The following is a 27,036-nucleotide window of genomic DNA, read 5'->3' as shown; positions in this document are numbered from 1 at the left end:
GTGACGTCACTCCGGGCTTTCAGTCCCTGAGAGCATCTGGAGGCGGGGCCTGGACTTCACACCAGGCGCGCTCCTCCCCTTTAAGGCGCCCGGCCGGGCGGGGCCCCGAAGACTTTTTCCGCCGTGCGGCCAGCGTCCTCCGGCACAAAAACGACTTAAAGGAGACGCGTGGCGCGATGGCGACGACCCCACGCGCGGGACGGCGGCGCGGGAGGCCGCTCCCGGCGCTGCTGCTGCTGCTGCTGCTGGTGCCGTTGCCGCCGGGAGGCCCGCCGGGCGCCGACGCCTACTTTCCCGAGGAGCGCTGGAGCCCGGAGTCGCCCCTGCAGGCGCCGCGCGTGCTGATCGCGCTGTTGGCGCGAAACGCGGCCCACGCGCTGCACACCACGCTGGGCGCGCTCGAGCGGCTGCGGCACCCGCGGGAGCGCACGGCGCTATGGTGAGCCGAGCCCGCCGTCCCCATCGGGCGGGTCCCTGCGAGCTCCCTGCTCGCTGTCCCCTTAGGGGAGGGTCTGAGATGCTTCCTGTTCGCCACCCCCATCGGGACGGTTCTACGCATGCCCCTGGCCGCTGCCCCAGTCGGGAAGGGTCCACGTGTGCCCCTGCCCGCTGCCCCCATCGGGGCTGACCCACGCGTGCCCCCTGCCTGCTGTACTCCCATGAGGTGGGCCAGACACAGCCCTCCCCACGTTAAGACAAGCGGGACCGACTTCCTCCTGCCGCTCCTTTGGGGTGGGCTGGGGACCCTCCTGCCTGCTGGACCCTATTAGGGCAGATCTGGCCCCGCTGACAGGGGCTCGTTCCACCCCTCTCTGGGACACGTACGCCTCCAAAGAACTGAGCCCCGAGCCCCCAGTGGGGCGTTTCCAGGGGCCACAGCGAACAGCCTTCCGTGCCTGCTGCTGCTCTTAAGCTTTGAACTCAGCTAGCTCCAGGCCCCAGGCCCCCATCAGACCCCTGCCCTGGGACCAGCAGTGTGTGGGGTCCAGGACCAGACGGCCCCGGAGGAAGTGGATGCTTTCTTGGGAGGGAATGGGGCAGAGCTCTGAGGAAGCCTCCGACTGGTGACTTCTCACTCGCCGCCTCAGTTTCCTCAAATGGAAACTGGTCCGGGCGCAGTGGCTCACGCACTAATCCTAGCCATTTGGTAGGCCACGGTGGGCAGGTCACTTGAGCTCAGGATTTCGACACCAGCCTTGCCAACATGGCAGAACCCCATCTCGAGAAAAAATTAGCCGGGTGCTGTGCCTTGTGGTCCCAGCTGTTGGGGAGGCTGAGGCAGGAGAATCGCCTGAGCCCAAGAGTTCAAGGCTGCGGTGAACTATGATTGCACCACTGCACTCCAGCCTGGGCTGCAGAGTGAGACCCTGCCTCTAAAAAGAAAAAGAAAAGAAAAGAAAATTAGTGTATTAATATAATTCTCGCTTTGGGTTTGTCTCTGAAGATTAACCGTTAATGGATGTGAAGCTGGTGTGTCTGACATGGGCTTGGTGCCGAGTGATTTCATTATTATTATTAGTGTCATTGCTGGTGTTACTGTCAATTTATTGGGTAGAATTAGCTCTTGGCACTATGGTCAAACTAAACTCCCAAATGTCCCTTTTCCTTCCATCTGATTCCGAAGTCTGGATAATCCAAATACACAATTGGTACTTAACAAACGTTTGTTGAATGAATGAATGACTCTAGCCCACTGAGGTGGGTGTGGTTCAGAGGAGAGGATGAAGGAAGGCGGGGGAGGGGGTTTATGAGATATACCGTTTTTTTTTTTTTTTTTGAGATGGGGCCTTAACTCTGTTGCCCAGGCTGGAGTGCAGTAGCTCCAGCAACTGCAATGATCTCGGCTCACTGCAACCTCCACCTCCTGGGTTCAAGTGATTCTCCTGCCTCAGCCTCCTGAGTAGCTGGAATTACAGGCTCGAGCCACCATGTCCGGCTAATTTTTGTTCTTTTAGTAAAGAGACAGGGTTTCACCATTGTGGCCAGGCTCGTCTCGAATTCCTGATCTTGTGATCCACCCGCCTCGGCCTCCCAAAGTGCTGGTATTACAGGTGTGAGCCACTGCGCCCTGCTGAGGTATACTTCTGTTTTGATATAGGGTTTTACATTCATCGCCTAAGCTGGAGTGCAGTGGCGCAATCCCGGCTCACTGCAACTTTCCCCTCCTGGGCTCAAGTGATTCTCCTCTCTCAGCTTCCTGAGTAGATGGAACTACAGGCATACGCCACTGCACCCGCTAATTTTTGTATTTTTTTCTGGAGACAGGGTTTTGCCATATTGACTAGGCTGGTCTTGAACTCCCGAGCGCAAGTGATCTGCCCGCTTCAGCCTCCCAAAGTGCTGGTATTACAGGCGTGAGCCACCGCTCCAGGCCAACATTTGTGGGCGTGAGCTACTGTGCCCAGCTGGTTTATGATATATACATTTTATTTTTAAAATGATTTATTTTATCATTTTTTGAGACAGATTATATTTATAATAAATATTATTATTTTTCTTTTTTTGAGACAGAGTCGCTCTTGTTGCCCAGGCTGGAGTGCAATGGCGCCGTCTTGAACCTCCCAGGTTCAGGTGATTCTCCCACGTCAGCCTCCCAAGTAGCTGGAATTACAGGCATGCACCACCAAGCCTGGCTAGTTTTGTATTTTTAGTAGAAATGGGGTTTCTCCATGTTTGTCAGGCTGGTCTCGAACTCCCAACCTTAGGTGATCTGCCCACCTTGGCCTCCCAAAGTGCTGGGATTACAGGCGTGAACCACCACGCCTGACCTATTTATTTATTTTTTTGAGACGGAGTCTTGCTCTGTCGCCCAGGCTAGAGTGAAGTGGTGTGCTCTTGGCTTACTGCAACCTCCGCCTCCCGGGTTCAAGCGATTCTCTTGCCTCAGCCTCCCAAGTAGCTGGGATTATAGGTGCCCACCACCATGCATGGGTACTTTTTGTATTTTTAGTAGAGACAGGGTTTTGCCATGCTGGCCGGGCTGGTCTCAGACTCCTGATCTCAGGTGATCCACCTGCCTCAGCCTCCTGAAGTGCTGAGGTGACAGGCGTGAGCCACTGCGCCCTGCCTGATATATATGTTTAAAAAATTAAGTTACATATATTTATTAGTGAATGTGGTTTGCACGATCCTAGATGCTTAGTAATAAACCCGCCAATCACTAATGTATCTTTCCAAAATTAGCTTGTTTAATCCCTTCCACGTCTCAGTAAACTAGGTCCTGCTCTTACGCCCGTGTTACCCATGAGGAAACTGACATGGGAACAGGGAAGTGTCCGGTCCGCGGCTACGTAGCTGGTGGGAGGCCAGTTGGGATGTGGACCTCGACTTGCCTCACTGCTGTCTGGTCCTGCCTCAGTCTCCCCAGCTGCGCTGCCCGTTCCCTCTCCCTGCAGGGTGGCCACGGATCACAATGTGGACAACACGTCAACTGTGCTGCGGGAGTGGCTGGTGGCCGTGAAGAGTTTGTACCATTCCGTGGAGTGGCGGCCAGCGGAGGAGCCCAGGTGAGCGCCTTTCCCTGCTCCTGGTCCGACTGTGCCTCTGCTCACACACCCTCCATGGCTCCCCATTGTCCCAGGACAGAACCACAGGCCCTGGGTCCCTCCCTCTCCAGCCCAGCTAAGCAGCATTAAGGTACTCTGACCCTCCCTCAGCTTCACAAATGGGCCAGAATCCTCCCGCCAGACCTTTGCCCGAGCCGTTCCCACACCTAGAATTCCTTCACTCCCTTTTTCTTCTGGCCACGCCCACTGCTTTGTTCCCGGCCTCAGCGACTCAGTCTTGGTCCCAGCACTGGCTGTGCTGTTAGCTGCGCCTGGGGCCCTGGGCAGCATGAACTACTCCCTGCCCCTCCACCGCATAGTTCCTTTATGGGCTTTTTTTTTTTTTTTTTTTGAGACAGGGTCTCACTCTGTCACCCAGGCTGGAGTGCGGTAGAGTGAACGCAGCTTACTGTAGCCTTCACCTCCTGGGCTCAAGCCATCCTCCCGCCTCAGCCTCCTGACTAGCTGGGACCACAGGGACATGTAGCCTTGGCCAGCTAAATGTTTTTGTAGTTTTTGTAGAGATAGGATCTCACTACATTGCCCAGGCTGGTCGTGAAGCACTGGCCTCAAGTGATCCTCTCACCTCTGCCTCCCAAAGTGCTGGGATCGCAGGCGTGGGCCACTGCACTGGGCCCCACTCTGAGCGTCTTTCCTTTCCCCCAGTGTGCCTCGGGCTTTCTTCCCTCCAGCGCTTAGCACAGGCTGTGCCTCTAGCCAGGGACATTCTCCCCACTTGTCTTTTCTCCTCATTTCCTTTCCCCCTGCCTCAGATGAGCTTCCATGTCCCCTCCTCCAGGAAGCTCTCTCTGATTACCCCGAAGGCAGCTCAGGCCCTCACTGGGCTTTGATAGTATCTTGTGCCGTCCACATCACAGCTGCCTCTCCACAGATCCTACCCGGACGAGGAGGGCCCCAAACACTGGTCTGACTCACGCTACGAGCATGTCATGAAATTGCGCCAGGCAGCCCTGAAATCAGCTCGAGACATGTGGGCCGATTACATCCTGGTAAGTTTCTCAGCCTGCTGGCTATGGATCACAGGCAGGTCTGGGTGTCCCCAGGGAAGGCGGAGTAGCAGGGTACCGGGACCATCCTTAACCTCATTTTGCAGAAGGGTAAACTGAGGCTTAGGGAGGGGAGATGAGTTGCTTGAGGTGACACAGTTGGTGAGGGGAGGCGGAGCTGGGGTTCACTTGATCCTCAGCACTAGGAATGAATGGGCTTTTCTGTCCCCAGCTGTCCCCTGTGTTTGGACACTTGGGTCAAGTCCATTTTTTTAAGTTTATTTTTTTTGAGATGCAGTCTCGCTCTGGTGCCCAGGCTAGAGTGCAGTGGCACAGTCTCGGCTCACTGCAACCTCTGCCTCCCGGGTTCAAGCTATTCTGCTGCCTCAGCCTCCGGAGTAGCTGGGACCACAGGAACCCACTACCACGCCTGGCTAACTTTTTATTTTTATTTTTGTAGAGGCCAGGCATGGTGGCTTTCTATCCCAGCACTTTGGGAGGCCAAGGTAGGTGGATCCACTTGAGGTCAGAGTTTGAGACCAGCCTGGCCAACACAGTGAAACCCCGTTTCTACTAAAAATACAAACAGTAGCTGGATGTGGTGGCAGGTGCCTGTAATCCCAGCTACTTGGGAGTCTGAGGCAGGAGAATCGCTTGAATCCAGGAGGCAGAGGTTGCAGTGAGCCAGGATCATGCCATTGCACTCCAGCCTGGGTGACACACTGAGACTCTTATCTCAAAAATAAATTAATTAATTGGAATTTTTTAAAAAATAAAAAATAGGCCAGGCCCAGTGGCTCATGCCTGTAATTCTAGCACTTTGGGAGGCTGAGGCAGGTGGATTGCCTGAGTTCAGGAGTTCGAGACTAGCCTGGGCAACATGGCGAAACCCCGTCTCTACTAAAATACAAAAAATTAGCCAGGTGTGGCAGTGTATGCCTGTAATCCCAGCTACTTGAGAGGCTGAGGCGGGAGAATTGCTTGAACCCGGGAAGCAGAGGTTGCGATGAGCTGAGACCATGCCACTGCACTCCAGCTTGGGTGACAGAGTGACGCTCCATCTCTAAAAAAAGAAAGAGGAAAAGAAAAGAAAGAAAAAATAAATTTTTCTAGAGACTGGGTCTTGCTATGTTGCCCAGGCTGGTCTCCAACTCCTGGGCTCAAGTGATCTTCCTGCCTTGGCCTCTCAAAGTGCCGGGATTACAGGCATGGGCCACTGCGCCTGGCTGGTCACGTCTATTTTTATCACCATCATATGTAATGGCCAAACCTCTGGGTCACTTCCAAGAAGCAGGAGGATGGGGTCCGGGGCCGGGGGGTGGTGGCCACATTGAACTGCTGAGGCCTGAGTTACACTTCCTCTTCCTGCAGGGACATTGTCTCATGAGGAAGGGAACGGTTGGGTCTTCTTATTTGTTATGTTTTTCTTGAGGGGAGATTGTGCCACTGCACTCCAACCTGGGCGGCAGAATGAGACTCTGTCTCAAAAGAAAAGACCTATTGATTCAATGTTACTATTATTTTTTTAATTGATACAAACTTACGGAGCACAAGTGTAATTCTTTTACACGCACAGATTGTGAAGTGGTGAAGTCGCAGATTTTAGGGCATCCGTCTCCCAAATAATAGACATTGAGCTCAGTAAGCAATCTTCTTTCTTTTTTACTTTTTTTGAGATAGAGTCTTGCTCTGTCGCCAGGCTGGAGTGCAGTGGCGCAATCTTGGCTCCGTGCAACTTCCAACTCCCTGGTTCAAGCGATTCTCCTGCCTCAGCCTCCAGAGTAGCTGGGATTACAGGCACCTGCCACCATGCCCAGCTAATTTTTGTATTTTTAGTAGAGACGGAGTTTCACCACGTTGCCCAGGATGGTCTCAATCTCCTGACCTTGTGATCTACCCGCCTCGGCCTCCCAAAGTGCTGGGATTACAGGCGTGAGCCACCGCGCCCGACCTCGTTAATGCAGTTTTCTGCGATCAACCCCAAATGTTATTTCAGTCTTCATGCTTTTCTATAATCTCTTGATTTTCTTTTTTCTTTCTTTTTTTTGGAAAAAGAGCCTTATTCTGTTACCCAGGCTGGAGTGCAGTGGCACAGTCTCTGCTCACTGCGACCTCCGCCTCTTGGGTTCAAGCCATTCTCCTTCCTCAGCCTCCCGAGCAGCTGAGATTACACCCGGCTGATTTTTGCATTTTTAGTACAGCTGGGGTTTCACCATGTTGGCCAGGGTGGCCTCAAAGTCCTGACCTCAGGTAATCCGGCCACCTCTGCCTCCCAAAGTGCTGGGATTTCAGGTGTGAGCCACTGTGCCCAGCCCATCTCTTTTAAAAAAAAAAAAAAATAGAAAAGAAAGGAATGAAGTGGCGAAGTGATTATGAGGCAGTGGTGGCTGGAGGTCCGCGTACACAGGCCAGGGGAGGCGCTTGGTGTCTACTAGGAGGGAAATAGGGAGCCTTGGAGAGTGTGTGAGCGGGGGAGGTCGGTGTTCGGATTTATGATTTTCAGAAGCCGCTGTGGGCCAGGCGCGGTGGCTCACACAACTTGTGCAATCCCAGCACTTTGAGAGGCTGAGGCGAGTGGATTACTTGAGTTCAGGAATTTGAGACCAGCCTGGCCTACGTGGTGAAACCCCGTCTCTACTAAAATACAAAAATTAGCTGGGCATGGTGGCACGTGCCTGTAATCCCAGCTACTCGGGAGGCTAAGGCAGGAGAATTGCTTGAACCCGGGAAGGGGAGGTTGCAGTGAGCCGAGATGGTGCCACTGTGCTCCAGCCTGGGCAACAGAGTGAGACTCTGTCTCAAAAATAATAATTTGAAAAAGCCACTGTGGCCGCTGTGGGTAGCGAGAGGCGGGAGTGGAGGCCAGAGCAGCGTGCCAGCAATTGATGGACGAGCCTGTGTGGGGCGGGGCCGTGGAGAAAGGCAGGGGTTCAGGATGCATCGCAAGGTGACCGGGGTAGGCTCTGCTTTGGGACTGGATGTCAGGGTGCCAGGGAGAGAGGAACGGGGACAGAGCCATGTCTGGGAGGAGGGTGGAGCTCCTGAGGAGACCCTTTCACTTGGTGCCTTATCAGACCATTTTCTAGGCAAGGAAACAGTGGCTGACAGAGGGAGGGGACTTGCCTTGGTGGGGTCTCAGAACTGGCAAGGCAGAAAGGTGGATCTGGAGCCTTCCAGAGCCTTCCAGAACCTTCTGGCACAAAGTTGCCTTGTCCTGCCTCTTGGATTTTGCCTTTGTGGTTTGAGGTTGCCTGCCTTTAGCTTTTTTTCCCCTCAGCACACCGGGTGGAGCTCAGACTGCTGGTTCAAAACTCAAAGTGTCTTTTGACATATTTTTTTTTTTTTTTTTTGAGACAGAGTCTCTCTCTGTTACCCAGGCTGGAGTGCAGTGGCGCGATCTCGGCTCACTGCAACCTCCATCTGGGTTCAAGCAATTCTCCTGCCTCAGCCTCCTGAGTAGCTAGGGTTACAGGCATGTGCCACCACACCCGGCTAATTTTGTATTTTTAGTAGAGGCGAGGGTTCTCCATGTTGGTCAGGCTGCTCTCAAACTCCTGACCTCAGGTGATATGCCTGCCTCGGCTTCCCAGGTGCTGGGATTACAGGTGTGAGCCACCATGCCCGACCCTAATGTTTTAAAATGAATATTTGGAAGGCCCCTTTCTCTTTTTACAAAAGCTATGGATGTTACTTGCAGGAAAAAAAAAAAATAAGAAAAATATACGGGCCAGGTGTGGTTCATGCCTATAATCCCAGCTCTTTTGGAGGCCAAGGCTGGAGGATCATTTGAGATCAGGAATTCAAAAGCAGCCTGGGCAACATAGTGAGACCCCATCTCTACAAAAAGTAAAAAAAGAAAAAATTAGCCAGGTGTACTGGTGTGTGTCTGTAGTCCCAGCTAATTGGGAGGCTGAGGTGGGAGGATTGCTTGAGCCCAGGAATTGGAGGCTGCAGTGAACCATGATTGTGTCACTGTACTCCAGCCTGGGTGACAGAGTGAGACCTTTTCTTAAGTTTCCTGTGTGTGTGTGTGTGTGTGTGTGTACGTATATACGTGTGTGTATACGTATATACATGTGTGTATATATGTATATAGATATATATATGAAGTTTAAGAAAGAAAAACATCTACTTTTTATTTTTTGAGATGGAGTGTCACTTTGTCACCCAGGCTGGCATACAGTGGCATGATCTCAGCTCACTGCAACCTCTGCCTTCTGGATTCAAGCTGTTCTCCTGCTTCAGCCTCTGGAGTAGCTGGGATTACAAGCACCCACCACCATGCCCAGCTAATTTTTTGTATTTTTAGTGGAGATGGGGTTTTGCCATGTTGGCCAGGCTGGTCTCAAACTCCTGCCTTCAAGCGAGCCACGGTGCCCGGCCAGCATCGAAATTTTTTTTTTTTTTTTTTTTTTTTTTGAGACAGAGTTTCGCTCTTGTTACCCAGGCTGGAGTGCAATGGCGCGATCTCGGCTCACCGCAACCTCCGCCTCTTGGGTTCAGGCAATTCTCCTGCCTCAGCCTCCTGAGTGGCTGGGATTACAGGCACGCGCCACCACGCCCAGCTAATTTTTTGTATTTTTAGTAGAGACGGGGTTTCACCCTGTTGACCAGGATGGTCTCGATCTCTCGACCTCGTGATCCACCCGCCTCAGCCTCCCAAAGTGCTGGGATTACAGGCTTGAGCCACCGCGCCCGGCTCGAAATTTTAATTGTATCTCTTGGAGAGATTCACTTTCTCCTATTTCTAGTTTGTTTTAATGGAAGTCAGTTCACATAACATAAAATTCTTTTGAAGTATATAGTTCAGTGGCATTTAGTGTATTTATTTGTTTTGCGACCCCCACCTCTAATTCTAGAACACTTTCATCCCCTGAAAGAAAACCCCGACCCCATCAGCAATCACTCCACATTCTCCTCTAACTCCTGGCAGCCCCTCATCTGTTTCCTGTCTATGGATTTGCCTGTTCTGGGTATTTCAGATCAATGGAATCTCACACTATGTGGCGTTTTGTGTCTGGTTTCTCTCACTCAGCGTCGCGTTTTCAGGGTTCATTACAGCATGGAGCAGTGCTTCCTTCCCTTTCATGGCTGAATCTCATTCCATTGTCTGGTGGACCACATTGTGTTGATCCACTCATCCGTTGATGGACGCTTCAGTTGCTTCCACCTTTTTTGGCTGTTGAGATCTTTTTTTTTTTTTTTTTTGAGTTAGAGTGTCACTCTGTTGCCCAGGCTGCAATGTGGTGGCGCGATCTCGGCTCACTGCAACCTCCGCCTTCTGGGTTCAAGCGATTCTCCTGCCTTAGTCTCCAGAGTAGCTGAGATTATAGGCGTGCGTCACCATGCCCAACTAATTTTTTTTTGAGACGGAGTTTCGCTCTTGTTACCCAGGCTGGAGTGCAATGGCGCGATCTCGGCTCACCGCAACCTCCGCCTCCTGGGTTCAGGCAATTCTCCTGCCTCAGCCTCCTGAGTAGCTGGGATTACAGGCATGTGCCACCATGCCCAGCTAATTTTTTTGTATCTTTAGTAGAGACGGCGTTTCACCATGTTGACCAGGATGGTCTCGATCTCTTGACCTCGTGATCCACCCACCTCGGCCTCCCAAAGTGCTGGGATTACAGGCTTGAGCCACTGCGCCTGGCTTTTTTTGTATTTTTAGTAGAGATGGGGTTTCACCGTGTTGCCCAGGCTAGTCTTGAACTCTTGACCTCATGTGACCTGCCCATCTTGGCCTCCCAAAGTGCTGGGATTACAGGCGTGAGCCACTGCATCCTGCCTGGCTGTTGGGATTTTGACATGAACATAGGTATACAAAAACCTGTTTGAATTATCTGGGCGTGGTGGTACTCGCCTGTAATCCCAGCTACTCAGGAGGCTGAGGCAGGAGCATCACTAGAATCCAGGAGGTGTGGGTTGCAGTGAGCCAAGATCACACGGCACTGCGCTTTAGCCTGGGTGACAAAGCAAGACTCTGTCTCAGAAACAAACACCACAGACCTGTTTGCGCCCTTGCTCTCAATTCTCTTGGCTCATACCTAGGAATGGGATTCCTGGATCATGTAGTAATTCTATGTTTAGCTTTTTGAGGAACTCTGCCCCACTGATCTGGCTGTTGGTTCTGAATCAATATGAAAAGGTCACAGATTTAAACATCCAGAGGGACCGGATGGAGGATGTAACACGGCCACAGGGCTTGTCCTAAGATGCAACTGAAGGTTTCCACGTGGAAATGGTATTCCCAGGTCCCTGGGAAATGCTGGCGTTCTAGTGTTTGTTGTGGTTCATGGCAGTTGATCCAAACATTCCAAACCATGCTGCTTGGGTAACAAAGCACCTCTGTGGACCAAGAGTAAAAGAGAAAAAAATCCAGGCCAGGCGTGGTGGCTCACACCTATAATCCCAGCACATTGGTAGGCTGAGGTGAGAGGGTCACTTGAGCCCAGGAGTTAAAAACCACCCTAGGCAACGTAGAGGGACCGTATCTCTACAAAAATAATAACGAAAATAAAAAAATTATCCGGGTATGGTGACGCATGCCTGTACTCTTGTAACCGGGTGTTCCAGGTCCGCGGCCCTCCCTGCCCCGGGATGGAGACATGAAGCAAGGCAGGTCGGCATGTCACTGGGAAGTTCTTGCCTTTGAAACCATGCCCCTTGTGGACCCGGAAGGGGAATTTAACACATTGCCTCACTCTCAGCTACTTGGGAGGCTGAGATGAGAGGATCAGTTGACCCCAGAAGTTCCAGGCTGCGATGGGCTACAATGAAACCACTGCACTCCAGCCTGGGTGATGGAGGAAGACACTATCGCTTTAAAAAAAAAAAAATCAGCCAGGTGCGGTGGCTCACGCCTGTAATCCCAGCACTTTGGGAGGCCAAGGCGGGAATATCTTCTGAGGTCAAGTGTTCGAGACCAGCCTGACCAGCATGGAGAAACCTCATCTCTCTTTGCAGGGTCCAGCCCTGGAGGGTCTAGTGGGTGTTCTTTTGGGTGCGGAGGCAATAGATCGCAGGAAAGAAAGACACAAGACACAGAGATAAGAGGAGACCTCAGCTGGGCCCCGGGGACCACTGCCACCAAGGCGCGGAGTCCAGGAGTGGCCTCGAATGCCTGGACGCGCCGACACTTACTGTATACAAGGCAGGGGGGCAGGGTAAGGAGAGCGACTCATCTGACCTGATTGATAGGGTCCAGCAAATCACGTGCTTACAGTACAGGGGCCCCTCCCTTTCAGGGAGCCGCTGCAAGGAGGGGAGGCACATCCATATGTCAGCATCCTTCCAAGCACTTATCAGAAAGATCAGAGGCTTTTGGGATTCCCCTACTGTTACTTCTCACAAGTTCTGTGAACTTAAAAGGAGAGCCAGGTGGGAAAGCGGAACATGAAAGTGGACAAGGAGGGTGGCCATGGGAGCACAGCACCGGGGAGAGGCATTTAAGCCCCTGGATGTCTGCGGCCGGCCCGGCTGGTGTCACACCTTCCTCAGGAGCCGGGCAGAGCAGAGTTCTCTGGACTCCCCAGTGAAAGGGAAACTCCCCCTCACGGCCTGCTAAGCAACGGGCGCCTTCCCAGGCGCTGGCGCTACCGCAAGGCATTTACTCTCGTCTCCTGATCACTTCTTACAATTTCCCTTCAGTTCCGAATTATATTTCACCCGATTATGTCTATGCTATAAAACTAAAATGATTCTGTGCTGTAATACTAGTAAAGATTGATAAAGAATCATGATTTAATAGGATGGGTTGTAGAATTGATTATGTGATTGTTTCGAAATATATTTGGGATTATTGCTAAAACTAAGTAATCAGTTATTGATTATGCTGGGACAGAATGTGCCTTCAGTCTCTTGCCTTGGCACCTGGGTTTTCTCCCCACATCTACTGAAAATGCAAAATTAGCCAAATGTGGTGGCGCGTGCCTGCAGTCACAGCTGCTCAGGAGGCTGAGGCAGGAGAATCGCTTCAACCCAGGAGGCGGAGGTTGCAGTGAGCTGAGATCATGCCACTGCACTCCAGTATGGGTGACAGAGCAACACTCTGTCTCAGAAAAAAAAAAAAAAAAAAAGGTTTTGCTACCTTCTTGCTCATTGGTTGTTCATCCACTTCTCAGGGCTAGCTCAGTGCCTAGAATTTTCTTTGAAGGAACTCAAGACCTTTGCTTTATTGCCATGATCCAGGGTATCCTGCAGACCCCCAAGACGGGGTCCCTGCTCCGTTTCAGCCAGTGTGGGGGGTACTTCCAGAGGTCTTTGCCAGCCCCCCAGGGCTCTGGACTTTGCCCCAGCTGTTCTAAGCAGTAGCCTGACCTGGGGTCACTCCGGCCGCCCATGCTGATGCCATGTGGGGCATTTTGCAGTTCGTAGACGCAGACAACCTGATCCTTAACCCTGATACGCTGAGCCTGCTCATCGCTGAGAACAAGACGGTGGTCGCCCCCATGCTGGATTCCCGGGCTGCGTACTCCAACTTCTGGTGTGGAATGACTTCCCAGGTAGAGAGAGGGCCGGAGGACTGGGGGGACTGGGCTGAGCAGGTGGGGGCCGTGGCTGGAGTGTAACTTACCATCACACAGCCTCGTGGGGGTGTTTTACAAAAATCATGATGGAAGCTGGGTGTGGTAGCGCACACCTGTAATCCCAGCACTTTGGGAGGCCGAGGCAGGTGGATCACCTGAGCTCAGGAGTTTGAGACCACCCTGGGCAATATGGTGAAACCCTGTCTCTACTAAAATACAAAAACTTAGCCAGGCGTGGTAACTGGTGCCTGTTCTCAGCCGCTCAGGAGGCTGAAGCACGAGAATCCCTCGAACCCAGGAGGCGAAGGTTGCAGTGAGCCAAGATGGTGCCCCTGCACTCCAGCCTGGGTGACAGGTGACAGAGTCAGACTCGGTCTCAAAAAAACAAAACAAAATAAAAACTCAGGGTAATTTCAAACAGCCCCCCGAGGGCAGATGGGGGCGAAGCATAGAGGTCTTTGATTGTCCCCCACGCTCCTGTTTCGGAGGTGGAAACAGAAACACAGAAAGGAAGTGACTTGCCTAAACTCACACAGCTAGAAAGTGGTGGTGTCACGATGGGACTTCAGGTATGGCTTGATCCAGGTCTTCAGATAACTGTCTTTCTCCATCTCTTGGGTGGCTTCATTCTGAGATGGCTTGAGAGTGACCCCAGCCGCATCCAGCCGTCATCCACTGTGATTGGGCCATCTCTAGTCTCCTCTCTATGCCACCTCTGAACTCATTACTGAAGCTGGGAAAATACAGGGCTCTTTCTGTTTCTGAGGTGGAGAGGATGGAGTCCCTCTCTGTCGCCCAGGCTGGAGTGCAGCGGTGTGATCTCGGCTCACTGCAACCTCCATCTCCCGGGTTCAAGCGGTTCTCCTGCCTCCACCTCCCGAAGGGCTGGGATTACAGGCATGAGCCACCGCGCCCGGCCAAGGCTCTTTGTTCTTGGCCAGGCTTGGCCGCAGATCCCACACTGGGCTTGAGTCTGGGTTTCTGGGGCCACAGGCACACACCGTTGTGCCCGGCTCTCTACCTGGTCCTGTTCCGTGTCTCCCACTATTGCCTCCATCCTCACCTTTCGAGACCCCCATGCAGAACTCTGCCTCTCGCCCCACAGGGCTACTACAAACGCACACCCGCCTACATCCCCATCCGCAAGCGGGAGCGCCAGGGCTGCTTCGCGGTTCCCATGGTGCACTCGACCTTCCTGATCGACCTGCGGAAGGCAGCGTCCAGGAACCTGGCCTTCTACCCGCCCCACCCCGACTACACCTGGTCCTTTGACGACATCATCGTCTTCGCCTTCTCCTGCAAGCAGGCAGGTGCGTACATGAATGGTCTGCCGGCCGGGCGCGGTGGCTCACGCCTGTAATCCCAGCACTTTGGGAGGCCGAGGCGGGCAGATCACAAGGTCAGGAGTTCGAGACCTGCCTGGCCAACATGGTGAAACCCGTCTCTACTAAAAAATACAAAAATGAGCCTGGTGTGTCTGGCGCCTGTAATCCCAGCTACTTGGGAGGCTGAGGCGGGAGAATCGCTTGAACCCGAGAGGCAGAGGTTGCAGTGAGCTGAGATCGTGACATTACACTCCAGCTTGAGCAACAGTGAGAGAGTCCATCTCAAAAAAAAAAAAAAAGAATCTATTGGTTGGTCAGGTGAAGTGGCTTATGCCTGTAATCCCAGCTAAGGTGGATGGATCGTTTGAGGCCAGGAGTTTGAGACCAGCCTGGCCAACATGGTGAAACCCCATCTCTACTAAAAATACAAAAATTAGTTGGGCATGGTGGCGCACGCTTGTAATCACAGCTACTAGGGAGGCTGAGGTGGGAGGATCACTTGAATCTGGGAGGCGGAGGTTGCAGTGAGCTGAGGTCGCACCACTGCACTCCAGCCTAGGAGACACAGCGAGATTCCATCTCAAGAAAAAGAGATCTATTAATTGAATGTTACTGTTATTTTTTGCTTTATATAAGCTTATGGATCACAAGTGTATTTTTATTACACGTATAGATTGTGAAGTGGTGAAGTCAGAGATTTCATCCATCCGCCGAATAATATACACTGAACTCTTTACACAATTTTCTTTTCTTTTTTTATTATTTTGAGACAGAGTTTCGCTCTTGTCGCCCAGGCTGGAGTGCAGTGGTGCAATCTCAGCTCACCACCTCTGCCTCCCAGATTCAAGCAATTCTCCCACCTCAGCCTCCCGAGTAGCTGGGATTACAGGCAGGCGCCATCACCCCTGGCTCAATTTTGTATTTATAGTAGAGACAGAGTTTCTCCACGTTGGCCAGGATGGTCTCAAACTCCTGACCTCAAGTGATTCGCCCACCTCAGCCTCCCATAGTGTTGGGATCACAGGCGTGAGCCACGGCGCCCGGCCCATTCACCTGATTTCTACAGCTGAGCATATATTAATTGTTTAATTAGGAAGCCTGGTGTTTAAAGAGACAGACAGCCTCATGTCGACTTGTTTACTGCAAACCAGAGGTTGGCAAACTGACCCACGGGCCAGGCCTGGCCCACTGATAGCTTTCATCCCACCACAAGCTAACAACAGTTTTTATATTTTATTTTTATTTTTTCTTGTTTTAGAGACACAGTCTCACTCTGTCACTCAGCCTGGAGTGATCCACCCACCTTGGCTTCCCAAAGTGCTGGGGTTACAGGCATGAGCCACCGCGTCCGGCCGAGATGAGGTCTCGCCCTGTGTTGCTCAGGCTGGTCTCAAACACCCGACCTCAAGTGATCCTCCCGCCTTGGCCTCCTGAAGTCCTGGATGGAAGGCGTGAACCACTGGGCCCGGCCGTTTTGACATTTGTCTGTTGCTTCCCTGCCCGCTGCAGAGGTACAGATGTACGTGTGCAACAAGGAGGAATACGGCTTCCTGCCAGTGCCGCTGCGTGCCCACAGCACCCTCCAGGATGAGGCCGAGAGCTTCATGCACGTGCAGCTGGAGGTCATGGGTGAGTCTGCCCACACGCTGCCCTGGGAGGGGCTGGGTTGCCTCCCTTTCACTGATGTCTCCAATCCATCCTGTGAGCACTGATGGAGTGCCAGACAGATGCCGATCCCTGCGGGGGGTGCTGGGTGCAAGGGCACGTGAGACTGAGGTGGAGGATTGTCCCTGCTCTCAGAGTGCTGGTTTCCAGGCAGCTGTACACAGCCTGCTCGGGGTTGTCGGGTGGGCTTCCTGGAGGAGGTGGCATTAAGGAGCAGGGTGAGTAGTTAGTTCATCAGAAAGGGGATTGCAGCGGGAGGTGTGACATGAACTTGGGGGCCAGGCAAGGTCAGTGGGCCCCTGGGGTTGGTAGCCAGGGCCGGGGTAGATGGCCTCAGAGACCAGGCTGAGAAAGGGACCTTCCCCCTGAGGACGGTCAGGAGCTAGGGAGGGCGTGCGAGCTCAGAGGATGGTATGTTTTCACTAAAGAACTGCGCGTAGGCCAGGCGTCGTGACTCACACCTGTAATTCCAGCACTTTGGGAGGCCAAGGTGAGGATTGCTTGAGCCCAGGGGTTCAAGATCAGCTGGGCAACAGCAAGACCCCATCTCTATATTAAAAAAAAATTTTTTTAAAAATTAGCCAGACATGGTGGTACATGCCTATAGTCCTAACTACTGAGGAGGCTGAGGTGGGAGAATCCCTTGAGCCCAGGAGTTGGAGGTCGCAGTGAGCTGTAATTGTGTCACTGCAATGCAGCCTGAGCATTAGAGTAAGACTTTGTCTCAATCAATCAATCAGTCAATCAATCAATTTCCCAGCTCTTTGGGAGGTCGAGACAGGCGGATCCCTGGAGCCCAGTAGTTTGAGAACAGCATGAGCAATGTGGTGAAACCCTGTCTCTACCAAAAAAAAAAAATATATATATATATACATATATACACATACACAAAAATTAGCCAGGTGTGATGGTGCATGCCTCTGGTCCCAGCTACTCGGGAGGTTGAGGCGGGAAGAGGATCCCTGGAACCCAGGAGGTCGAAGCTGCAGTGAGCCGTGATCACGCCACTGCACTCCAGCCTGGGCAGCAGGGCCAGACCCTGTATCAGTCAGTCAATCAACCAATCATAAAAATCCATAAACTCTGCAGTGGTCTTGGGATGATGCTCCCATCTCAGCCATTTCTCATGTGGGCCTCTCCCTGCACTGGGCGAAGAAAGCCCTGACGACGCCACTTCTGTTCCCTCCACGGCTCGGATGGAGCCTGGGTGGGAAGGGTGAGGCCTCCGTCCAGGGGCTCAGTTTTCCCAGCCTCACCAATTTCTGAACGACTCTATCTGCGGCTACCCCTGGTGGCTCAAGATGGAATGGCACCCTGCCCTTTGTGTTTGGGGGAGACTTTTTTTTTTTTTTTGAGTTGGGGTCTTGCTCTGTCACCCAGGCTGGAGTGCAGTGGCACAATCTCGGCTCACTACACCCTTTGCCTCCCAGGTTCAAGCGATTCTCCTGCCTCTGCCTCCCGAGTAGCTGGGATTACAGGCGTGCACCACCACACCTGGCTAATACTGTATTTTTAGTAGAGATGGGGTTTTGCTATGTTGGCCAGGCTGGTCTCAAACTACTGATCTCGTGATCTGCCTGTCTCAGGCTGGAAAAGAGCTGGGATTACTGGCGCGAGCCACTGCGCCCTGCTGCTGATTTAGTTTGTTGTAGACATGAGGTCTTACTATGCTGCCCAGGCTGCCTATTGTTATTTCTGGTAAGAAAAATGATTCACGCTATTGTTAAAAGCTCAGGCATGACAGACATATGAATATTTTCCTGATTTTTGTGGGCCAGAGCAAACTACACAGAACAAGCAGACAGAAGGTCTGGAGGTTTCAGATATTTGTGCAGCTACTTCCTATGTTCCCAGTAAAATCCACATTTTTGGTCAGGCATGGTGGCTCCTGCCTGTAATCTCCACACACTGGGAGGCTGACGGGGTCGGATCACTTGAACTTGAACTCAGGAGTTCAAGACCAACCTGGGCAACCTAGCAAGACCCTGTCTCTATAAAAAATACAGCAATTAGCTGGGCATTTGTGGCTCACACCTGTAGTCCCAGCTACTCGGGAGACTGAGGCTGGAGAATTGCTTGATCCCGGAAAGTGGAAGCTACAGTGAGCTAAGATTGCGCCACTATGCTCCAGCCTGGGCAACAGAGCGAGACCGTGTCTCAAATTAAAAAATTACATTTTTCTCTGTATGTTGCAGTGGTGTGATCGTAACTCACCGCAGCCCCTGATTCCTGGGCTCAAGCCATCCTCCCACTTCAGCTTCCAGAGCAGCTACAACTCCAGATGCATGCCACCATGCCTAGATAATTTTAGAATATTTTGCAGAGATGGGATCTCGTATGCCCAACCTGTTCTTGAACTGTGGGCTCCAGCAGTCCTCCCGCCTCGGCCTCTCAAGGCTGTGAGTACAGGCACAAGCCAAGGTACCTGGCAGTGTTTCTTATTTTGGAGACGGAGTCTCTGTCACCCAAGCTGGAGTGCAGTGGCACCATCATAGCTCATCATAGCACTATCTGCAGCCTTGAACTCCTGGGTGGTCCTTCTGCCTCAGCCTCCCATGTAGCTGATCCCCACTGCCTTTTTTTTTGAGATGGAGTTTCGCTCTTGTTACCCAGGCTGGAGTGCAATGGCGCGATCTCGGCTCACCGCAACCTCTGCCTCCTGGGTTCAGGCAATTCTCCTGCCTCAGCCTCCTGAGTAGCTGGGATTACAGGCACGCGCCACCATGCCCAGCTAATTTTTGTATTTTTGGTAGAGACGGGGTTTCACCATGTTGACCAGGATGGTTTTGATCTCTTGACCTCGTGATACACCTGCCTCGGCCTCCCAAAGTGCTGGGATTATAGGCGTGAGCCACTGTGCCCGGCCTGATTTCCCCTTTTAATAAGCACACAAGCCATATGGATTAGTGTCCTAATGACCTCATTTTAACTCGATTACCTCTGTACAAAACCTTGTGTCGAAATAGGATCATATCCTGGAGTACTGGTGGTTAGGACTGGGGAGACACAGTTCAACCCATGACACACTGCGTGATCTCATGACATCTCTTCGTGAAACCTCTGAGTGCCTTACTGACCCATGTTATAGATGAGGAAAGCTGAGGCCCAGGCCGGTCGAGGTTACACAGCATGCCATCATTTCTTGGTTCATTCTACAAGCGATAATTGAGTGCCTGCTGTGTGCCAGAACCCTGGGTTGGGCACTTGAGGCCCAGTGCGAGCAGACAGACCTGGTATCCTTCCCAGTGGGCTCACTACAGACAGGCACAGGGCCAGGGGGTTAGGGCACCAAGGATGGGAGCTTTGATGGTACAAGTCCAGCTGCTGTAGGGGCCCAGAGGAGGTACCTGGCCCAGCCTAGAGAGGTGGGGGGTGGGAAGGGTCACCCCCATGCCCAGGACATCATAACTGAGAATTAAGGATACAGAGGAGGGAAGGGAAGGTTAGTTACAGCAGGAACCCAGCATGTGCAAAGGCCCTGAGGTAGGAATGGGGGTCTTTGGGCTGGCCTGGGCTTAGAGGCGGGGCTGGAGGGCAGAGTGAAGCTGGAGCCTGGGGCGTGGCCAGGACTTAGAGGCAGGGCTAGGGACACGGTGAGGCTGGGGCCTGGGGCGGAGCTATGGGCAGGGTGAAGCTGCAGTCTGGGGCGTGGCCAGGGCTGTGAGGTGGGGCTGGGGGCGTGGTGAAGCTGGGGCCTGGGGCGTGGCCAGGGCTGGTGGTGGGCCTGGGGGTCAGGTTGAAGCTGTAGCCTGGGATACGGCCAGGGCTTAGAGGCCGGGCTGGGGACAGGTTGAAGCTGGGGTCTGGGGCGTGGCCAGGGCTGAGGGACAGGGCTGAGGGGCGGGGTGAAGCTGGGCCGGGGGTGTGGCCAGGGCTGAGAGGCGGGGCTGGGGCGGAGTGAAGCGGGAGCCTGGGGCGTGGCCAGGACTGAGGGACAGGGCTGGGGGGCGGGGTGAAGCTGGGCCGGGGGTGTGGCCAGGGCTGAGAGGCGGGGCTGGGGCGGAGTGAAGCGGGAGCCTGGGGCGTGGCCAGGACTGAGGCGGGGCTTGGGGAGTGGAGTGAAACTGAAACCTGAGGCGGGGCCGGGCTGTGCGGAGTTCAAGTGACAAGGGAAGGGCGCCTAGAGAGCTGTGCTGATGTGGGCAGAGCGAGGTCAACTTTGTGGGCAAAGCCAGGCCTACTGGGAGCCATGGAGCGGGTGGGGAAAGCGTACTGGAGAGAGGCTGGAGGCCCCTGCCCCAGCGACTCCTTGACGTCTCTGCCCCACAGTGAAGCACCCGCCAGCGGAGCCCTCCCGCTTCATCTCAGCGCCCACCAAGACGCCGGACAAGATGGGCTTCGACGAGGTGGGGTGGGCCTTCCCTGGAGGCGGGGCGAAGGCTGGGGGGCGCTGGCTTGCAGGGGTTGATCCGGCTCCGGGCGCTCCCGGCTGCAGGTCTTCATGATCAACCTGAGGCGGCGGCAGGACCGGCGGGAGCGCATGCTGCGGGCACTGCAGGAGCAGGGGATCCAGTGCCGGCTGGTGGAGGCCGTGGACGGCAAGTGAGTCCGAGGTCTGGGGGTTGTGGGGTTGCGGGTCCGCACCTGGCTGTGGGTGTGGGTGTAGACCTCGCTGGTAGAGGACAGGTGATTCCAGTGGGGGCGGGCGTTGGGTACAAACAGGTGTAGACCACGTCAGTGGGCCTTATGGAGGGGAAGTGAATGGGAACTTGGGGAAGGAGTAGCTCTTCGCAGGTGTAGGCCATGGAAGGCGAGTGAGTCCTGACCCAGGGTTTGCATGCTGCCAGTGTAGACCAGGCTGGTGGGGACCGTGGAGGGGAAAGTCAGTCAGACCCCAGGGGAGGAGAGCAGGTTTGCCCACGAGTGTATACCATGTGCAGGCGAGTGGGGCCCCTTGTGTCCAGGAGGGGTGCCGACGCTCCAAGAGGGGGACCAGCTGCTCAATGCTGCGGGGGTGGGGGGGCGGCGGTGGAATGGTAGGGGGTGGCAGAATAGCAGGCAGGGCGAGCCTTCCTCGTGACCCTCTCCTCCTCTTCTCCAGAGCCATGAATACCAGCCAGGTGGAGGCACTGGGGATCCAGATGCTGCCCGGCTATCAGGACCCCTACCATGGCCGGCCCCTCACCAAAGGCGAACTGGGCTGCTTCCTGAGCCACTACAATATCTGGAAAGAGGTGTGTCCTGAGCAGTGGGTGGGGCCAGAATTATGACTCTAGGTCTCCTCGGAGATTTGGAGGAGGAAGGGGTTGAAGGAGTTAGTTGCCCAAAGCCCCAGCCAGGTGGCCAGGCATCCAACCTCAGCCCTGGGACCCATGGCCTCTTTTTAGTGAATGATTTACCAAACCAGCCGTATCAACCCCAGGTGTGTCTGCCAGTCCTTCTATTGTGCAGATGTGGGAACTGAGGTTGGGGGGAGGGGTGAGCCCTTTTGAGCAGCAGGTGGGGTCTGGGGCCTGGAATCTGTAAACGAAGCTTTTTCACTCCCAGCCTGGTTTCCATGCTTGATGTTTAGTAATAGAAGTCATGGCCACAGAGCCACGTTAAACCATCACCTGCCCAGTGCCAGGGGCACCCCACCAGCCCAAGCATCCTCAGCCACCCTCAGGGTGAGAGGCTGTGATTGGAGAAGGATGTCTGACTGGGATTTGAACTTGGGGCCATCAGGGCTGGGCACGCTGGTGCACACCTGGGATCTTGACTACTTGGGATGCTAAGGTGGGAGGACCGCTTGAGACCAGGAGTTCACGGCTGCAGTCAGCCGGGATAGTGCCACTGCACTCCAGTCTGGGCAACAGAGCAAAACCGCATCTCAGAAAAAAAGAGAAAAGCAGCCAGGTGCAGTGGCTCATGCCTGTTACCGCCTGTTACCTCAGCACTTTGGGAGGCCGAGGCGAGTGGATCACCTGAGATCAGAGTTTGAGACCAGCCTGGCCAACATGGTGAAACCTCTTATCTGCTAAAAATACAAAGACTGCCCAGGTGTGGTGGTGGGTGCCTGTAATCCCAGCTTCTTGGGAGGCTTAGGCAACAGAATCACCTGAATCCAGGAGGCAGAGGTTGCAGTGAGCAGAGATCATGCTATTGCACTCCAGCCTGGGTGACAAGAGTGAAACTCCATCTCAAAAACAAAAATTAGCCGGCCGTGGTGGCACATAACTGTAATCTCAGCTACTCAGGAGGCTGAGGCAGGAGAACTGCTTGAATTTGGAAGGCAGAGGTCACAGTGAGCCAAGATCGCACCACTGCACTCCAGCATGGGTGACAAAGTGAGACTCTTGTCTCATTAAAAAAAAAAGGGGGGGGGGACTTGTGATTATCAAATGTGAAGCCGATGGGGTTTTGCGGCTGCAAGGCCGAGGTGCATGGGGCATGGGCGTTTGAGGAGCTGAGAGGTCTTTTCCTCCTGAGGTCCATCCTGGGAGGCGGAGGGCAGAGGTTTGGATGTCCACATGCCGCTGGAGCTAGGAGAGGAGGGGAGATGCGTTGGCTTCTCTCCGGGTCTCCCAGAGCTTCTCAAAGCAGAGCTCTGGGCTTTAGGTCCAGGCTTGGCCTTGCCTTGGGCTTCCTCACTCAGGTGGTGGACCGGGGGCTGGAGAAATCGCTCGTGTTTGAGGACGACCTGCGTTTTGAGATCTTCTTCAAGAGGCGTCTGATGAACCTCATGCGGGATGTGGAGCGGGAGGACCTCGACTGGGACCTCATGTGAGTCGGGGTCTGAGGATGGAGTGAAGCTGGGGCCGGGGGCAAGGCCAGGGTTTAGGTAGGGCTGAGGGCAGGGTGGCGCTGGGGCCTGGGGAGGGGTCACGGCTTAGAGGTGGGGCTTGAGGGTGAGGTGGAGCTGGCGCCTGGGTACACGGCCAAGGCTTACAGGTGGGGCTGGGAGGCGGAGTGGAGCTGGGTCCTAGGGGCGTGGCCAGAGCACTGCAGCTGAGCCTTGAGCCTGTATGTCTGGGTGTGATCAGGGTGGGAGGCGTGGCCTGGGGCGTGGCCAGAGCACTGCAGCTGAGCCTTGAGCCTGCATGTCTGGGTGTGATCAGGGTGGGAGGCGTGGCCTGGGGCGTGGCCAACTCCTGGAAGCATAGCGGGAGGGCTCACGTGGTCCCTGGGCCTGAGAGCACTGTCAGGGCTGTAGCCGATAGGGAAGGGCCTTGGAAGGATCGCCCAGAACTCAAAAGGCCTCGCCAGAAGCCTGCAGGCTTGGTCAGGGCTTAGAGACTTGATCGAGGCCTGTGGAGCTGGGTGTGGTTAAGATTTGACCGAGCAGCCTGTGGGTGTGGCTGAAGAGCCTGGGGGCGTGGTCATGGAGGGCGTGGTCAGATCTGGAGGTGTGGCTGAAGAGCGTTGGGGCATGGCCAGGGCACCCGGTCTTAGACCAGGCTTGGGGCTTGGGATGGGAGTACCACCAACGTGTTTTCAGGACTGGAGCGGTCCTTCTCTCCTATAGGTGGGTTGGTTTGTCCCCTCCCTCCTCCTCTTTCTTTCCCTTCCATGCGCACTGCCCTAATCTGCGTTCTGGGGACACTGCCCCACGTGAATAGTAACTGCACCGCTTTATTCCTGACTGTTGCCCACATCCGGGCACCTCGCCCACCTCCACCCCCACTGCCCTCTGAACTCAGAGTCGTTTCAGCCTCAGAGGACGTCTGCGTGATCCTGCTCTCCCTAGCTCCCCATGGCTCCCTTATGCCCTTGGGAAAAACTTGCGCTCCTCCCCATGACCCCCAGACCCCTGGGTTCCTGCATTCGTTCCATCCAGTCACAGTTTCCTCTTGTTGCTCCGCAAACATTGAGTCTGCTCCCATCCCGGGGTCTGACGGGGGTAGCTAGATTCCTGGCTTTCCGGGCAAGCGCCCTTTGGAGGGCGGGAGGAGAGTGACAGATCCAATCCTGCACCCCAGCTATGTGGGCCGGAAGCGGATGCAGGTGGAGCACCCCGAGAAGGCGGTGCCCCGTGTGAGGAACCTGGTGGAGGCCGACTACTCTTACTGGACCCTGGCCTACGTGATCTCCCTGCAAGGCGCCCGCAAGCTGCTGGATGCCAAGCCGCTCTCCAAGATGCTGCCTGTGGACGAGTTCCTGCCCGTCATGTTTGACAAGCACCCAGTGTGAGAGGGGCAGGCGGCTGCTGCGCTGGGGTCCCCGGTGGGTCTGTCCTGGGGGCGGGGGTGTCAGACTCACGGGCTCTGAGGAGAGGTCTCTTCTGCCCACTTCTCCCTCTGTTTGCCCTCTCCCAGATTTGTCTCCATTTGCATACCCTGTCCACTTCATCTTTTTTTTTTTTTTTTTGCGACGGAGTTTTGCTCTGTCGCCCAGGCTGGAGTGCAGTGGCGCGATCTCGGCTCACTGCAGCCTCCGCCTCCCGGGTTCAAGCGATTCTCCTGCCTCAGCCTCCCAAATAGCTGGGACTGCAGGCACGTGCCACCAAGCCCGGCTAATTTTTTGTATTTTTAGTGGAGATGGGGTTTCACCATGTTGGCCAGGACGGTCTTGATCTCTTGACCTCATGATCCACCCGCCTCGGCCTCCCAAAGTGCTGGGATTACAGACGTGAGCCACCACGCCCAGCCCACTTATGTCTTTATCCCTGCTGACTTCTTCCTCACCGCCAATTTTTCCTCCAGCTGTCCCCTCCCCCGCTCCCCTGAAACCATTGCTGCCCCTCATTCCCCTCCTGCTCCCGCTAGGTCCGAGTACAAGGCCCACTTCTCCCTCCGCAACCTGCTCGCCTTCTCCGTGGAGCCGCTGCTGGTCTACCCCACACACTACACAGGGGATGACGGCTATGTGAGTGACACAGAGACCTCAGTCGTTTGGAACAACGAGCAAGTCAAGACCGACTGGGACCGCGCCAAGTCCCAGAAGATGCGGGAGCAGCAGGCGCTGAGCCGGGAGGCCAAGAACTCAGACGTGCTGCAGTCCCCGCTGGACAGCGCTGCCCGGGACGAACTCTGAGGGGTGGCAGCCAGAGAGCCAGAGCAGCCGTCGCTGGCCCAGCCCCCACGTGCTCACTGAGGACATCGGGGCCACCTCTGGACCCCCTGGCAGGCCACAGAGGGCTCTCCGTGCGGGGTGATGCCCAGCCAGCTCTTGCTAAGCAATCACGTGCACACAGGCAGCATTGGAGCGCCTACCGCATGCCAGACACGGGGCTTGGCACCAGGGAATTGGGATGAACCAAACCCTCTTCATCTGTTCATGTGCCCAACACTTATTAAGCACCTGCGGTATACCGGGTTCCCATGTTATGGCAGTGAATGAGGCATAATTATTCCCTCCATCAATGATCGACTCAGTAATCAAGCAGTTACTGGTCAGATTAAGAAGCAGGCACTACTGACATACTCATTTTTAAAATTCACCCAAGGATTTAGTGAGTGCCTACTGGGTGTTGGGTGACATTCGAGGCTCTGGGAGTTTGTTTGTTTGTTTTTGAGACACAGTCTTGCTCTGTGGCCAGGCTGCCATGCAGTGGCGTGATCTCGGCTCACTGCAGCCTTCACCACATGGGTTCGAGAGATTTTCCTTCTCATCCTCCCTAGTAGCTGGGATTACAGGCATGTGCCACCACACCCAGCTGATTTTTATATTTTTAGTAGAGACGGGGTTTCATCATATTGGCCAGGATGGTCTCCATCTCTTGACCTCATGATCCACCCGCTTCATCTTCCCAAAGTACTGGGATTACAGGTGTGTGCTGCTGTGCCTGACTTTTTTTTTTTTTTTTTTTTTTTAAACAAAGATAGTCTTGCTCTGTCACCCAGGGTGGAGTATAGTGGCATGATGTTCGTTCACTGCAGCCTGTGCCTGCCGGGTTCCAGCGATTCTTGCTTCTCGGCCTCCCAAGTAGCTGGGACTACAGGTGCACACCATCACATCTGGTTAATTTTCATGTTTTTAGTAGAGATGGGTTTTCACCATATTGGTCAGACTGGTCTCAAACTCCTGACCACAAGTGATCTGCCCACTTCGGCCTCCCAAAGTGCTGGGATTCCAGGCATGAGCCACTGTGCCCAGCCCAGGCTCTGGGACTCTTGAGATAAATAAGAGCCTTCCATCCGTTTATTCAGGCACATATTGAGCACCTACTGGGTGCCTGGCATTCACGTCACAGAGAGAAGTTCTGGATTCGGTACAGTGACTGAGTTCCTGCCGTGTGCAGGGAGCTGAGCTCTAGGATGGGAATGGAGGCAAACAAGGTACTTTTCACCTTTTTCCCTCACTGCTAGACGGTGTGGGAACTTTTCACTCTTTAACTGGCTTCTTGCCCACACACCTCAAGAGCACTGACTGTGTGCCAGGCAGTAGTGATACAGAAGAATGTGACAGCTGTCTGGTCTGCATTTTTCATCATCCGCTGGGCGTTGGGCTACATGCCAAGTGCTAGGGCACAGAGATGAACGAGATCGGTCCCTTCTCTATCCACAAGCATTTACTGAGCACTGTGTGCCAGGCCTCGCAGACTCCCAGTTGGGTTGAAGCGTGGTTGACTGATGTTTGATTCCTCCTGTGTCCCTGGTCACCCGAGCTGTGTGCAGATAACATCCCCCCACCACCAAGAGGGAGGGTAGCTCTTTCCCCACCAGGGCAACCACAGGTCCTGGTGACCCCATGGTCACACGTCAGCCCCCCTGGAGGGGGCGCCCGTTGGAGACAGGGGCTGGGTGTCCCTTGCCCACCCCTGGTTCCCTGTGTTCTGCCTCTCTGCCCTTGTGTCTCAGGTGTGATCCCTGCCTGCTTGATGAAGTTGCTCTGTTCAAGCCTTCGGAGGGATCGTGTGTTTGGGGGCTTTTCGGGGGCTCAGCTGCACTGGGGCACCGCCCGTGGCCTGGGCGGGACATTTCCCAACAAGGGCCAGAGGAGATGCTGTGCCTTCAGCCTGAATCGAATGTCAGAACCAGCCAGCGGTGCTTCACCTTCTGGGGGATAACTTGCTTATATTTTAAATAAATGTTCGTGGTTGGTTTTCACAGAA

General features: G+C 54.3%; 1 protein-coding gene across 1 annotated transcript; it reads left to right on the top strand.

Moving 5' to 3' along the window:
• The first annotated feature begins 72 nt into the window (after nucleotides 1-72).
• Nucleotides 73-27,036, top strand: COLGALT1 (collagen beta(1-O)galactosyltransferase 1). The gene is made up of 12 exons (XM_010330201.3): nucleotides 73-439; nucleotides 3,396-3,506; nucleotides 4,438-4,555; nucleotides 12,916-13,050; nucleotides 14,180-14,384; nucleotides 15,909-16,028; nucleotides 20,334-20,410; nucleotides 20,500-20,606; nucleotides 21,106-21,238; nucleotides 22,639-22,766; nucleotides 23,963-24,169; nucleotides 24,749-27,036. Exons 1-12 carry the CDS (start codon nucleotides 177-179, stop codon nucleotides 25,014-25,016), a joined length of 1,872 nt encoding a protein of 623 aa, XP_010328503.2. The 5' UTR covers nucleotides 73-176; the 3' UTR covers nucleotides 25,017-27,036.

The sequence above is a fragment of the Saimiri boliviensis genome, chromosome 14, assembly GCF_048565385.1.
Source record: "Saimiri boliviensis isolate mSaiBol1 chromosome 14, mSaiBol1.pri, whole genome shotgun sequence".
NCBI lineage: Eukaryota > Metazoa > Chordata > Mammalia > Primates > Cebidae > Saimiri > Saimiri boliviensis.
The sequence above is the reverse complement of the archived record's forward strand: the minus strand, read 5'-3'. Positions and strand labels throughout refer to the sequence as shown.

Coding starts and splice junctions, on each gene's coding strand:
- COLGALT1 (XM_010330201.3), top strand. CDS start 177: ATGGCGACGACCCCACGCGCGGGACGGCGGCGCGGGAGGCCGCTCCCG. Junction 14,385..15,908: donor CTTCTCCTGCAAGCAGGCAG/GTGCGTACATGA, acceptor TGCCCGCTGCAG/AGGTACAGATGTACGTGTGC. Junction 24,170..24,748: donor ATGTTTGACAAGCACCCAGT/GTGAGAGGGGCA, acceptor TGCTCCCGCTAG/GTCCGAGTACAAGGCCCACT.